At 39.3% G+C, this 12,632-nt stretch overlaps 1 protein-coding gene across 2 annotated transcripts in view; it reads left to right on the top strand.

The window, feature by feature from the left end:
- hip1 (huntingtin interacting protein 1) overlaps positions 1-12,632 on the top strand; it is a 43,972-nt gene that overhangs the window by 15,192 nt on the left and 16,148 nt on the right. For both annotated transcript variants that reach the window (XM_067507263.1, XM_067507264.1), the window contains 7 exons: positions 4,804-4,867; positions 5,673-5,815; positions 5,992-6,048; positions 7,748-7,828; positions 8,868-8,944; positions 9,903-9,964; positions 11,094-11,234. In XM_067507263.1, the coding sequence (XP_067363364.1) occupies positions 4,804-4,867; positions 5,673-5,815; positions 5,992-6,048; positions 7,748-7,828; positions 8,868-8,944; positions 9,903-9,964; positions 11,094-11,234 (625 nt within the window). The remainder of the gene's footprint in view (positions 1-4,803; positions 4,868-5,672; positions 5,816-5,991; positions 6,049-7,747; positions 7,829-8,867; positions 8,945-9,902; positions 9,965-11,093; positions 11,235-12,632) is intronic.

Below are 12,632 nucleotides of genomic sequence, written 5' to 3'. Positions count from 1 at the left end.
TGTGCTGAAGAGTCAGGAGCGTTAGATTCGAGTAAGATCACCTCTACAAGAGCCATCCTCCAATGGTAAACTGATAAGCTCTTGTGAAGTTTTCCGCAGTAATTTTCTCATGAGTGAACATTACTAGTTGAGGGTTTGTCACATCGTTAACATGGACATAAAATATCCAAGAGTGCTTGGATATCATTTCTCTGCTGCCACCTTGGATGTGACCAGGATGCGATGACATATTTTTATAGAAATCAAATTGCCAAAGCTTGCTTCAGTCACATGCTTTTGCAAATTGGTCGTCACCAGTTGTCACTCAGAAGTGAGGCAGAGGATGAAGAATTGAGTCAGTGGGTGAAGGCTGTTTCATTTAGCAGGCAGAAGATGCTTCCTCTCTCTCTCTGAACACTGTGCACTGGCCTTTCAGTAGACACAGCCAGGTTATGATCAGCATATTAATGCACTGCTTTCTACGGAAGGGCTGATTCGGGGCTGCCAGGCCTAACTTAACATGCTTTCAGCACTTTATAAATAACACTTTGTTCCAAAGCAAAGCTGTTTGTTTTTTCTTCAGATGGTGAGGAATTGATTGAATCCTTACCATAATAGTTAAATGCAGTGTTTCAGAAGTGCAGCATGGTAGGAAAGCGTTAGAAAGGAAGTGCAGGAGAAGGCAGATGAGGTTGGCCCCCTGGTGACGCTGTGACGTAGGTTTCAGTCCACTTCAAACAAACTAAGGAGGACTCCCTCTTGCCTTATTTTGCAAGTAATCCTCATAATTACTTGCTTCTTACCTCAGACGAAATTTCTCTTCATTTCACGTTGTCAGCTGGTCTGCGTGGAGCTAATAGGCCATTGATGCATTGATGCCAACAAGCCGTCTAGGCCAATGCCAGGAGTCCTGGGCAGCTGGACTCTCATTCAACTCAAACACAAAGTACAAAGTCTCCCTGTGAACTAATTGGGTCATCTTCATGTGGGAACTAGTTGCACTGGGAGTTTCTCAGTCATCCCTTGATTTTTGAGTAAGAGTGTAGGAAAGAAAAGGGGAAGCAAAACAAGTTGATTTCAAACCACCCTGAAAAATTCAAAGTAATGAAGTTGATCATTTTGTGTGACCAAAATGTAACATTATGTCAGCTGATAACTAAACTAACACAGGGCTCCGGTTAAAGCTTTGCTGCTGCTTTGCTGCTTTTAATACTGATGACAACAAGACATAATGTCACCATTTGGTGTTCTGACAGATAAAAAACCATAATGGTGACAGGAAATGACACAAATATAACTTCCTTCTTTGCTAATGCAAGGCAGGTGTGGCCATTGTAAACAGTGTTTTTGCTAAGCTTAAAATATGGTTATGAGTTTGTGATAATTGATCTTGGTGTTTAAAACACTGTAGTTCTTTGTGATTTTAAAACAAGGGGATATGACTTTTGGTAATAAATTTATCAAAACGTCATTCCACCTTTGAGTATGAGATTTATGTCACCAATCTGTGTCATTTCTTTGTAAATACAACACAGATCTGTCTGTGTCTATCCGAGGAAACACTGTAGATTTGACTTTATTTCTTCTACACACCCTGGACAGGGCAGTGTAAGCACTGCTGAGTTCAACCTTTACAGTCCTGACACACACAAACACACACACACACACACACACACACACACTTGGCTCAGGTAGTCCTGCTGATGCAGCAGGACAGGTGTTGGACTCCAGTGCTCATGTTTAATCACTGTTGTGGCTGTGACAGTGAGAGTGTGGTCAGTCATCGTCTTTACGACAGCCCTGTGGTGTCTCCCACTGTCAAAAGGTTTTTACAACCTGTGCATGGACAATGTAGGCAATGTTGAATTTAGTTAGAAATGTAGAAACAGCAGGCAGCTCTGCATTCCTGCTGTCCTAACACTCCTTGTGCTGTATTGAGTCTGAATGAGTGCTAAATGAGATTTGTGCTGAATGAGAATCTGAGTTGTAAATTAGATTTTTTTTTGGAACACATAACTCGTGTTTGCCAACTTTTTTGAGCTGGTGAGCATATGTCACTCAGGTTACCCAGTGCTGCCTTGTGTGGGATGTGGTCTGTTGTTTGGACTTGATAGGAGCTGAATTTTGAACCAAATTGTTTATTCCCTAATCCCGATGTTTTTTAAAGCTCTGTATTTGAAGAGATTATGGTTATAATACTCCTCTGGATTGAGCTTCCAGATGTTTTATATTTTAAAAAAGCCTGTGAGTTGGCTGTATTGGCTGAAGTTAAGGTATATTTTTTGTGTGCTCTATTTTTATTTATCATTTGTTGTTTTCTCTCATCCTGGTGACACTAATAGAAACCTGTTATCCCAAGTGGTTCATCCGCTCTCCTTACGTTCATTCCTCCCTCCTCCATTTCTCTACACCTCTTTCTGGCCTGCTCCTCCTCTTCCTTCAATAATTCTTCACAGAGAACTTCCAGTCATGACAGCTCAAATACTGGAAAGAGGAGGAGCCGACTTGGGACATCTGTGGGAAGTGAGATTATAAAACAGACCTCCCCGTCCTCTGCTCACACAGACCTCTGCACTCATAGTTGGTTGCATGATACAATGTAGATGAAACTGACAAAATGCATGTTTGGCTTATTTTTTTAAACTTTGGTATTTCAGGTCAAGGATTTTTGTTGACGGTTTCTGATGAATGAGTATTTGTTTTTCTTCTCAAGTGCAATGTGATACATCAGCCAGATGCTGTTCCAGAAAACCTTTGCTTTGAAAAACATCTGAAACAGCTTAAATTCTAAAACAATGCAGGCTGAGATCTTATAGCAGGATCAATCTGTGGGCCCCTTGTTCATATTTATTTTTAACACACAGTTGTGTTTAACATAACCGCGGTGAGAAAGGTATCACATCGGGAAGCAACAGCAGCGTTGACCCTTGAGATGGCTGTGTGAAACATCACAATGAGTATTTTGTGGATTACCATACATTTTTTTTACTGACATAAATGGTTCCCAGACACCTATCCTAGTGCCATTATGAGGCTGATGGTTGTGAATTGTAGTGAAATGTCTATGCATCTTTTGTTTGAATAGCATGTTGTTCTTCATGGTCCCCAGAGGATAAATTCTAATGATTTGTGGATGTACATAAAAGTTTGAAAATTAAAAACCAATCTGGAAAGATGGAGTCAGACAGAAGTGTGCTGACCAGACCTTCATGTCCAATCTCAGGGTTGTTGTTGCAGTTCCTGGCTGTTCCTGTCACATGTCAAAGTGTCCTTAAACAAGACACTGAACACCAACTTAGTTGCTCTGAGTGAGTGTTGGCCAGCTGCATAGCAGCTCCCCCATCGATGTGTGAGTGTGTGTGATTGCAAGTGTAAACGGGTGAATGAGAACAATGTAAAGGGCTCTGGGTAACAATAGGGTAGAAAATCGCTATATAAGTGCAGACCATTAACCACCATGTTAGCATTTAGCTCTGAGCATTGCTGTGCACATAATGCCATGTTTACATCAGTGTTCAAAGTTAGATTTTCTCAAACACCTTCTGTTACAGATGATTAAATGCCAGGATAAGATAGTAAATATTTATTTACTGTCAAACTCTACTGTAAAACATCTCTGTATGTCCATCTCAGTTGTTTTTGTTGTTGTATTTTACTTTTCAACATTTTTCCTAAACACTGTGTGCTTTTGTTATGTAAAGTTTTTGTTCCATTTTCTTTAGCTGCAGTGCATTGAGTTTTAGAATCATTAATTAGCATCCTACACGGCTTGAACACAGCACAATTACAGCCTCACAGAGCTGCAGCTTTCCATAAAATAAGAATTAGTCTGTATCAAACCAATACATTTATTATTACTTATGGGGTTGATCACCATCGATAAGTATTGCTTACTAAAAAAAATTACTGGCAGCACTAGAGGCCCTGCGGCAGCTTACACCCCTGAGAAAACTACTGGTGGTTGTGTTTTAGCCTGTTAGTGTCAAACACTTCCACTGCCACCACTTTGTGATAGTCAGTGTGATTGCTGTCAAACTGGGCATATCAGTAGGAATTTTTAACAATGTCTGTCTCCAAGAGTCATCTTTAATTCAGAAGTCAGCCCACTTGTCTTGGGCTCCTGTAGTGTGATTGAGATGATAATTTGAGCTGAAGTTGTAGGGTGTTTGGTTTTAGTCTGGCCAAAGTCCCTCAGTAGATTTCACATCACAGACACCTCTCTCCTGGTCATCCACAGTTGTTGGTGCTCTCTGTTTAGTCTACCTGCCTACAGACATGATGGTAACTGTGTTTAGTAATGATTTCCTCGTTGTAAATGTGAGTGCAGCATACAGCCATGTTTGTTTCAGAGATGTATTTCTGTCCTCGTCTTTCTGGAGCATGAGAGGTGGGTGGGGGACACTAGCTATTTTGACACCTGCTATCTTTCATTAAGTTATTGTGCATTATCTCCTGCTTCTTCCTAGTTTAAACAGTGACTGTGTTCTGTAGGTGAGGTCTGCACAGTTGGAGGTGATGACATATGTGTCATTTGCTGAGACAGTTATTTGCCTCTGCGGTGGTTGAGCTGCTGGCCTGTCAGCTGCTTCCTTGAATAGAAACTGTAGATATTGGGCCAGGCACCCTTTATTAAACCACTGGCTTTCTTTTGCCTCAGGTAGTTAAAAAAGCGAAACTCAGCTTTCAGGAAGGTGAAAAGGTTTCAGCTTTTCAAAGTTATGTTTTTTTTTCCTGTAAGTGCTGAGACAAAGTTGTGGGCTGATTTTGTTTTCTCTGTTTTCTTTCCTCTGTTCTCCTCTGCCCTTCCTTTTCTCCTCCATGCAGGCTGTCAGCATCAATAAGGCCATCAACACACAGGAGGTTGCTGTCAAAGAAAAGCATGCCAGGAATATCCTCATATTGTCTGTGTCTGTGTATGTGTGTGTGTGAGAGAGAGAGAGAAAGGGAGAGAAATGTTTACCCTTGTTACCGTGTGTGTGTGTGTTCATGTGTAGAAGCATGGCTGAAGGGTTATGTTAGTGCAATATTAACTTAGTGTAACTCCATCATGTACGGCTCCACTGCAGAGATAGTTTAGTCATGTGTAAAACAAAACACAAAGCTGCACAGACAGAGAAAAGCACTGGTTGGAGTCTGTGGAGTTTTCTCCAGTTTTCATTTCATTAAACACCCTAAAATGCTCAAAACAGTGAATCCCTTGTAAATCCAGTATGTATAGGACTTCTTTTTTTTAAGGGGGTGGAAATACCTTGTGATATTATTGCCTTGATTATTAAAAACAGTATTTTACCGTTTTATAAATGGAAAAAATGCTTGAATGCAAACAGTTAGCAATTAGCATATTATTTAGAATATTATTAAGTTTTTGTTTTTTTACCTTACTTTGAAGTACAGACTGTGAATAATTTGGTTAGCAAAAGCTCCTCCGGGCCATCAACAGTACATGAAGACTATGTTTAAACAACATCAATCAATTTTTAGACACCAGAATCCAATAAAACTGTTTAAATGGGTAATGCAATAAATGTTTTCTGTTTAAAGACTTTAAAAGGGTTTTTGTTATCACTCACCGGAGTGACATTAAAAAACTTTCCAGACAAAGGAATAGAAGAAGCCTAAAGGGCTTAAAGGCGAATAAAGATGACAAGAATGTCATGAACTTTAACCCTGTGCTCCTTGACTGTACCTGTCACCCTGCATCTTGGGGACCCATCATGAGAAAGGCGCCCACACGTTCTGGGCAGCCGTCAACCGGCTTCCTCTCTCAAGCAATGCGGTGCTCTGCTGGAAGTTCTGCCACGTCTTCCACAAGCTTCTGCGAGACGGACATCCAAACGTATGTAAAACTGACGTAATGGCGCAGGGTGCACTGTCAGTGTCTTTTTGCTAACGATAAATACTATAACTATTTATTTATCTCTTTATGTTACACCTACTTTAACTATGTGCAGTTATTTTATTAGTGATCATTATAATGACATGTTGTCCCTGCTTGCTCTGTCATCCATGCAGGTGATAAAGGACTCCATGAGGAACAAGGCTGATTTAACTGATATGAGCAGGATGTGGGTAAGGACACACAGACTGTTAAATGATGCAGTTATATCACAGTATGCACAGTAAGTTTTCTCTACTGGTGAGTGTCCTTAAAAGTATAATTTGTGTTAAATAAAGGTTGTCAGTATTACCTATACTGGTCAGTGACTTAAATCCCATCCACAGAACATATGCTTGAATTTCTTTTAACTCGGTAATAATTACAGCTACACTCACCTTGTTTGTCCTCCTGTAATTTAAGTCCAGTCCAGAGAAACTCAAAGTGCAATCTGAGTTTTTGATAAATTAACTATTACCAGTTCTCCTACAACAGTGACACACTAAAGATAAATCAAAGAATAAGTAAATAGCACTTTGAGCGAGGGTCACCACACATTATTCACTTGTTGTAATATCACATATTATTCTTTTGCTCTTCAAATTTTGTGTAATGATTTGTGATGATTTTTTTTAGAGCTGGTATACAGTATCACTGTTTCACTTTCTTATTGTAAAAACAAACCCTAGTTGACATTTACAAAGAGACATTTAATTAGTTTGCAGCTGTGTGTGTTAATTAAATTGCAGCTACAGTATATAATTCACATTACAGAACTCTTGTAAAACACCAGTGGCTAAGACACCATCTGGGAAAACTTGTATTTAGTGGGGGAAGAATGTCTCTCTTCCCTGTCCAAGAGTCACTGGAAGCTGAGACCAAACACCTTTTCTGACAATACAGTGTGAGTGTGACTAAAAGTGCAACATGCAACAGAAATGTGACTGAAAGGAATTATGTGTTTTGTTTATTAACATTTCTGTGTAGCCACTGACTGATCACAACAGATTCTGATGGTGATTGTTTCTGCTCAGCCTGCTGCTGGCTGTCAGAGGGGAGAGACAGACATTATTGCCTGTAATGGACAAAGCCATGTAAAACATGCCAAAAGAGATTGTCAGAGGCCACAGCACGTCACCTGCCAGCTGCATGTTGTGGCTAATAGGCGGTAATATTACAAGGCTAGTCTGCAGCTTCCATTTGCTGGTAACTGCTCTCACCTGATTTTAAGGTGACAGAGCAGGAAATTAATCGTAATTGGAGAAATGATTTCGTCACATATTAAGTCTCGCTCGTAGTAAAATTTGCAGTGATTTAAGTAAACGCAAGTCTCTTCACAGTACAGATGATGATTCATCTCATGAAATTCCCACTTTTGTGTACCTAGCACTACATTGTCTGAACACTCAGCCTTCACTTATGTCTGAAGCTATACTGACTGGAAGCCTGATTATTTCAGGTTTTTCTTTCTTTAATTCTTTTTAACTCAAGTCACTAGGCAGGAGGATACAGGAAGTTTGGTCCCTGTGAATGAGGTTATAACCTCTCTTTCCTGTTGTGTCATTACCAACTACACCCCCAGACTCAAGGAAAAAGGAAGCGAGAAGCAATTTGCAGAATAGCTAAAGCTATTTAATTCTCTTAGAGCAGGGGCTTTTTCACACACACTGAAGTGAACTGAACCTAATGTGCTGTAGTTAAGCTCTGCAGCATGTAAATGTTTATTGTATGAATTCAGCTACAGTGAATTTCCTTAAAAATAGCAGCCAATTTTTTGCCTCAGGTTTCTTTAACCAGCAGACCTGAAACACTTCCAAGAGGAGCAAAGTGAATTTTCTTCCTTTGATCATGTTTCTGCTCCTCTCTCTTTCCCCTCTTGTCTCACTCTGCCAGGGCCACTTGAGTGAAGGCTATGGGAAGCTGTGCAGCATCTACCTCAAACTGCTCATCACCAAAATGGAGTTTCACATCAAAGTGAGTTGGCCTGGCCTATAAAACCCAACACCGGTCTCCCTCATCGCTCATTATCTTTGTCTCAGACTCCTCTTTTAGTGCCAGTGAGTCTCTGTGGGGAGCCGGCTTCATAGAATATTCTGGCTCTTACACTAATGGCCTCACAAGAATCTGCAGTGTAGCCTTTTTATGAGGCAGCTGAGCCGAGTGATGCAAGGACAGTAAGGCTGTCATGGTGTCGATGTTATCGTAGGAAGACACGGTTGGGTGTCGTGTTGCCAAAAGCTGGAAGCCACTTCTCACCCGAGGCTGAGGGCAGTTTGGCAAGGCGAACTTGAAATCAAAGGAGTACTGTGACACCTTGACATATAATCCCATTAATCAACTTTTATTCACATCTCTTTGGCTTGTGTTTGTCAATTACACTTCATACACTGTATACTGCTTATAGATTAGCAGATTGATGTTGAAACTTCAGATGAAGGTTCAAACATAAAACAAATTGTGTCATCACACACTCAAGGTCATTTAATTGACAGCCGTGTTAACCTGCAGTGAGCCAGCAAGCTAAGGAATCTTAAGTTTGTAATGATCTTGCACACATTTTAAAGCTACACCTTTATGTATATCTAGCAGCCATTTTGAAATAGACCCAGGGCTTTATATGGTTACTTGAGGAGCTCAAGTAAATAAGATTTGTAAATAAGCGAGTGTTTGATCAGAGATAAGTAATAATTTGTTAGTGTGTTGTTTATAACTTGTCTCCAAAGACCCCAAAAGGCCTAAAAATCAATCAGTTATTGCTAGTTTAAGAAAAAGTAGGAACATTGCAATATGAAGTTGAATATGGTAAAAAATCTGAATGGGAAATGTCACTTAAGTAATTGTAACAGAGTAGTAGTATAATGTAAAGTTATTTGAAAAGTACAATAAAGTACATTAAATTTGTACTGTCCAATACTGATTTTTTTTCACCTCTACTTTTAATTGGTTGTTATAAACATTGAATTCTGTCTGTAAATCTCACCTCACCGGCTTCTTCCTTTGTCTTTTCTTTCAGAACCCCCGTTTCCCTGGCAACCTGCAGATGTCAAACAGACAGCTTGACGAGGCGGGAGAGAACGACGTTAACAACTTGTGAGTGTGGCGTGCTGCCGCTGTAGCCGCTGTTATTGTTTTTTACTGCTGAGTCTGTCCGCTCTACTGGCTGGGCTCCAGAATCTTCATTTTAATGAATTTTAATGGCTGCGGGGACAAAAGTGTGAAATGAAATGAAATTGCAAGAATATTTTAATCCTGATGCACAAGAGCTACACTTGCACCTAAATATTCTAAATGAGGACATTCATAGTGATGATTTTAGAACAGCCAAGAGATGTTTTGTGGTTTGTACGATTTTATTAGTCATATAAGGCTCGTTCCTCAGTGTGTCGAAGAAGGAAAAAACATTGGAACAAAATGTCTAGTAAAGAATAATTAGATTTGATTAAAAAATAAATTTAACAGGTGGTCGTGTAAACAAGAGACAGCAGTGGATTTGACATACTGTTCTTACCAGTCGTTCTGGTTTTGTCATTTTTCCATCTAAGCTGTTACATTTTTGGACATTTGCTAAAAAATACCTGCTTCAACACTTTAGTGCCAGTGGTAACCAGTGCTTTTAAATGAAGTAGCTGTGAACTATCAACAGATGGACTGGCTTTAAACTATGGCGTTGTAGGCAGGTAACACAAGTGTTTTTTTTTGTTTTTGTTTTTTTTTATTTTCACCAGCCTGAAGATGTAAGTATCTAGTTTTTCCACTTATTACTATCAACTTGCAGATTTGTTTGTAGGTAAAAAATCACTGTGGTACAAAGTAAGATTTGTGTAATTATATTTGGTATTTTTGCCCATGTTTGAGCATGACTAAGCCAATCACAATGCAGGAAGAAAACCATCCTTTGTTATAAAGAGTACGATTTTGTTGAGCTTGTGTTCACGAACAGGAATCAGGAAATCACTCTAAAAAAAATCCTTTACTCTTTTGTGTGTGTGTGTGCACGTACGCGCTAAAAACATGTAAAATGAGAAATCTCTCTCTCTCTATTGTGTAGCTTCCAGTTAACTGTGGAGATGTTTGACTACCTGGAGTGTGAGCTCAACCTCTTTCTGGGTGGTAAGTTATTCTGGCCTGGCTGCCAGCTTATCTGAGGCAGACCATGGCATACACACACAAACACACGGACTGATGCACACACATTCACACACAGCCTGACTGATGCATGTTTTTTGCACAGGAATTGACACATAGACAGATATGCAGTGATGATATCTACAGTATTGTCAGACCTTCACGTCATCCTCGGAGAGGCTTTTTATTGGTTACAGACTGCACTGTAGTTGTTGTTGTCTGCATGAGTCATTCTAGGTTAAAGTGTGGTCTAAAAATACATGGCTAGGATGTGAAATTTTGGAAAAGCTGTCCACACTCCCATTTCGAAGTTAACGTAAGGAAATTACATTCTGGTTTCTGTTTATCATGCTCTCCACTCTGCATCTTGATGAGGATATCATCTCTCTCTTCCTCCTCTCCTGTCTTCCAGAGCAATTTCTACCAAAACATTATCTTTAGAAAAAATTGGCAACTTTTTCTTTTATGAATATTATCTATACTTTTGATGATCAGACGTTCTATTTTATATACACAAAAAATACCAATTTGAGTTTGTGTTACCTCACACCAAGATCACAAAGCCCTCGACAGCTTTCTCCTCTTGTCTGATGTATTTTAAAAGCATCACGTCATCCTGGGATAAAGAGGCCAGGCCTGAGGTGGTTGTGGGTGTGTTTGTGTATGTTTCTGTTTGTGTGTGTGTGTGTGTGTGTGTGTGTGTGTGTGTTTTCTAAGCAGGAAACCATGCCTCTGCAATTCACAGAGGCTCTCATGGCCTGGCTTTGGGAATGGTGTGAGCAGGGCGGCAGGGAAATGAAAGAGGGGTGTAAGGGTGGAGGCAAAGAGGGAGTCAGACAATCATGTTAGTGTTTCAGGTTGCTGCTGTCTCTGTGAAAAGTCAGGAAAAGTTTTGGTAGAGCACAAAGTACAATAGTGAGCTGTGTTGTTGCTTTCAAAACACTTTATTAGTTCATTTGAAAAGCGACCACAGCAGCACAACTTTACAAGTTTATGAAAAATTAATGATTGTTGAGACTCATGCTTGACTTGTCTCCCTCTGTTTGCATTAATAACAACGTGTGGGTGTGTGTGTATTGATTTTGTGCATTCATCTGTTGATCTTCCCTCCCAGTATTCAACTCTCTGGACATGTCACGGTCAGTGTCGGTGACGGCAGCGGGTCAGTGTCGTCTGGCCCCTCTCATCCAAGTCATCCTGGACTGCAGTCATCTGTACGACTACACCGTCAAGCTGCTGTTTAAGCTGCACTCCTGTGAGTCAGACACACTTTAAAAACATCATGAAAACAAGCTCAGCAAAATTAGCACATGAAATTTTGTTGTAACTTTTGTTTTTGTGCATTCATTTAGTTAATTGTGCTGAGCAAACACAATTCATTATTAATTAATTTAGAGGATTAGGATGAGAATACAACACAATTTTTTTTTTGAGGGACCGTATTTAGGATGTTTTTTTAAGGCTTTAGCTCAGTAAACCTAACAGTCGTTACGGGTTAAAGCTCACTGAAGTGTCTTAATTTTAAATTATCTGAATACGTAAGTCTCTAAAAGGGTAAAAATCAAAGGGTTGTTCCAAGTAATTTTTTTAAGGTTTTTTTTAACCACTTAAAACGTTTGTGGACAGAGAGTGTCTGTTGTACAGATCGTACCCCTTGAGGCAAATTTGTGATTTTGCACTGTATAAATAATACTTGATTTGATTTGATTCACAGAGTTATCTTTATTGCACAAATTTACCATTCTCAACTAGATGAATGCCCCTCATTCATGATGAAGGTACACAGTTCTGGGAAGTGATTAACCCTAGTCCTATTTATCCTGAAGTTAAATATGATGTATTCATTAAAATGCCTAGAAAAGTATGTGTACTAAAGAATTTCTCACCAAAAAGCCTGAAATCCTAATGTCAGATACAGACAGAAACATAACAAATTCAGCAGTCAGTAAAAATGCTGCAACAGGCAAATCATGTTATTATTAATTAATCTGATTAGTTTCACAATTAATCAGTAAGATTAAAAGGTCAAGAAGTAATGAAAAATTCCCATTATACCATCCCAGAGCCCAAAGGTCATTTTCATAATTTGCTGGTGTTATCTATAAGTTAATTAACATCATGAGTGCTAAAATGTGTTAGCAAATTAGTGTGTTTGCTGCAACCACAGCAGTTTTTTTTTTTTTAAGTTTTTTGCTTTAAAACACTCAGTTATTAAAATGTTCATAAAGTTGCATTGCTGCAGCTCCAGTTAGTAGTTGTAATGTGGGACCTGAAATGATTACTGACACAGCTGCCAACAACTGTGAAATAAAGACTGAATGAAGGTTAGATTTGCCAGTGTTGCAAAATTTGTCAAAACCAGGTCCACTGTTAGGTATGGATTGAATTTTAGCTTTTTCTTTAGCTCATAAACATCTTGCAGAAATATAAAAATTATGTGTGAACACTTCTCTTCAGAGACTTAAACATTATTTCAGATCCTTTGGCTCGTAAAACTTGGATGAAGTGAAAAATGCATGTATTTCAGATTTTTAGTTTCTAAACGGTGTTGTAGATTTTGGAGGATCCCACCTGCCAGCTTTGATATATAGCACATGAACAGTCTTGTTGTCCTAGCACTGATGTGTGTGTGTGTGTGTGTGCGTTCTTGCAG

Source organism: Channa argus, chromosome 6 (assembly GCF_033026475.1).
Source record: "Channa argus isolate prfri chromosome 6, Channa argus male v1.0, whole genome shotgun sequence".
NCBI lineage: Eukaryota > Metazoa > Chordata > Actinopteri > Anabantiformes > Channidae > Channa > Channa argus.
Note: the sequence above shows the minus strand (reverse complement) of the source record. Positions and strands in the feature narration are given on the sequence as shown.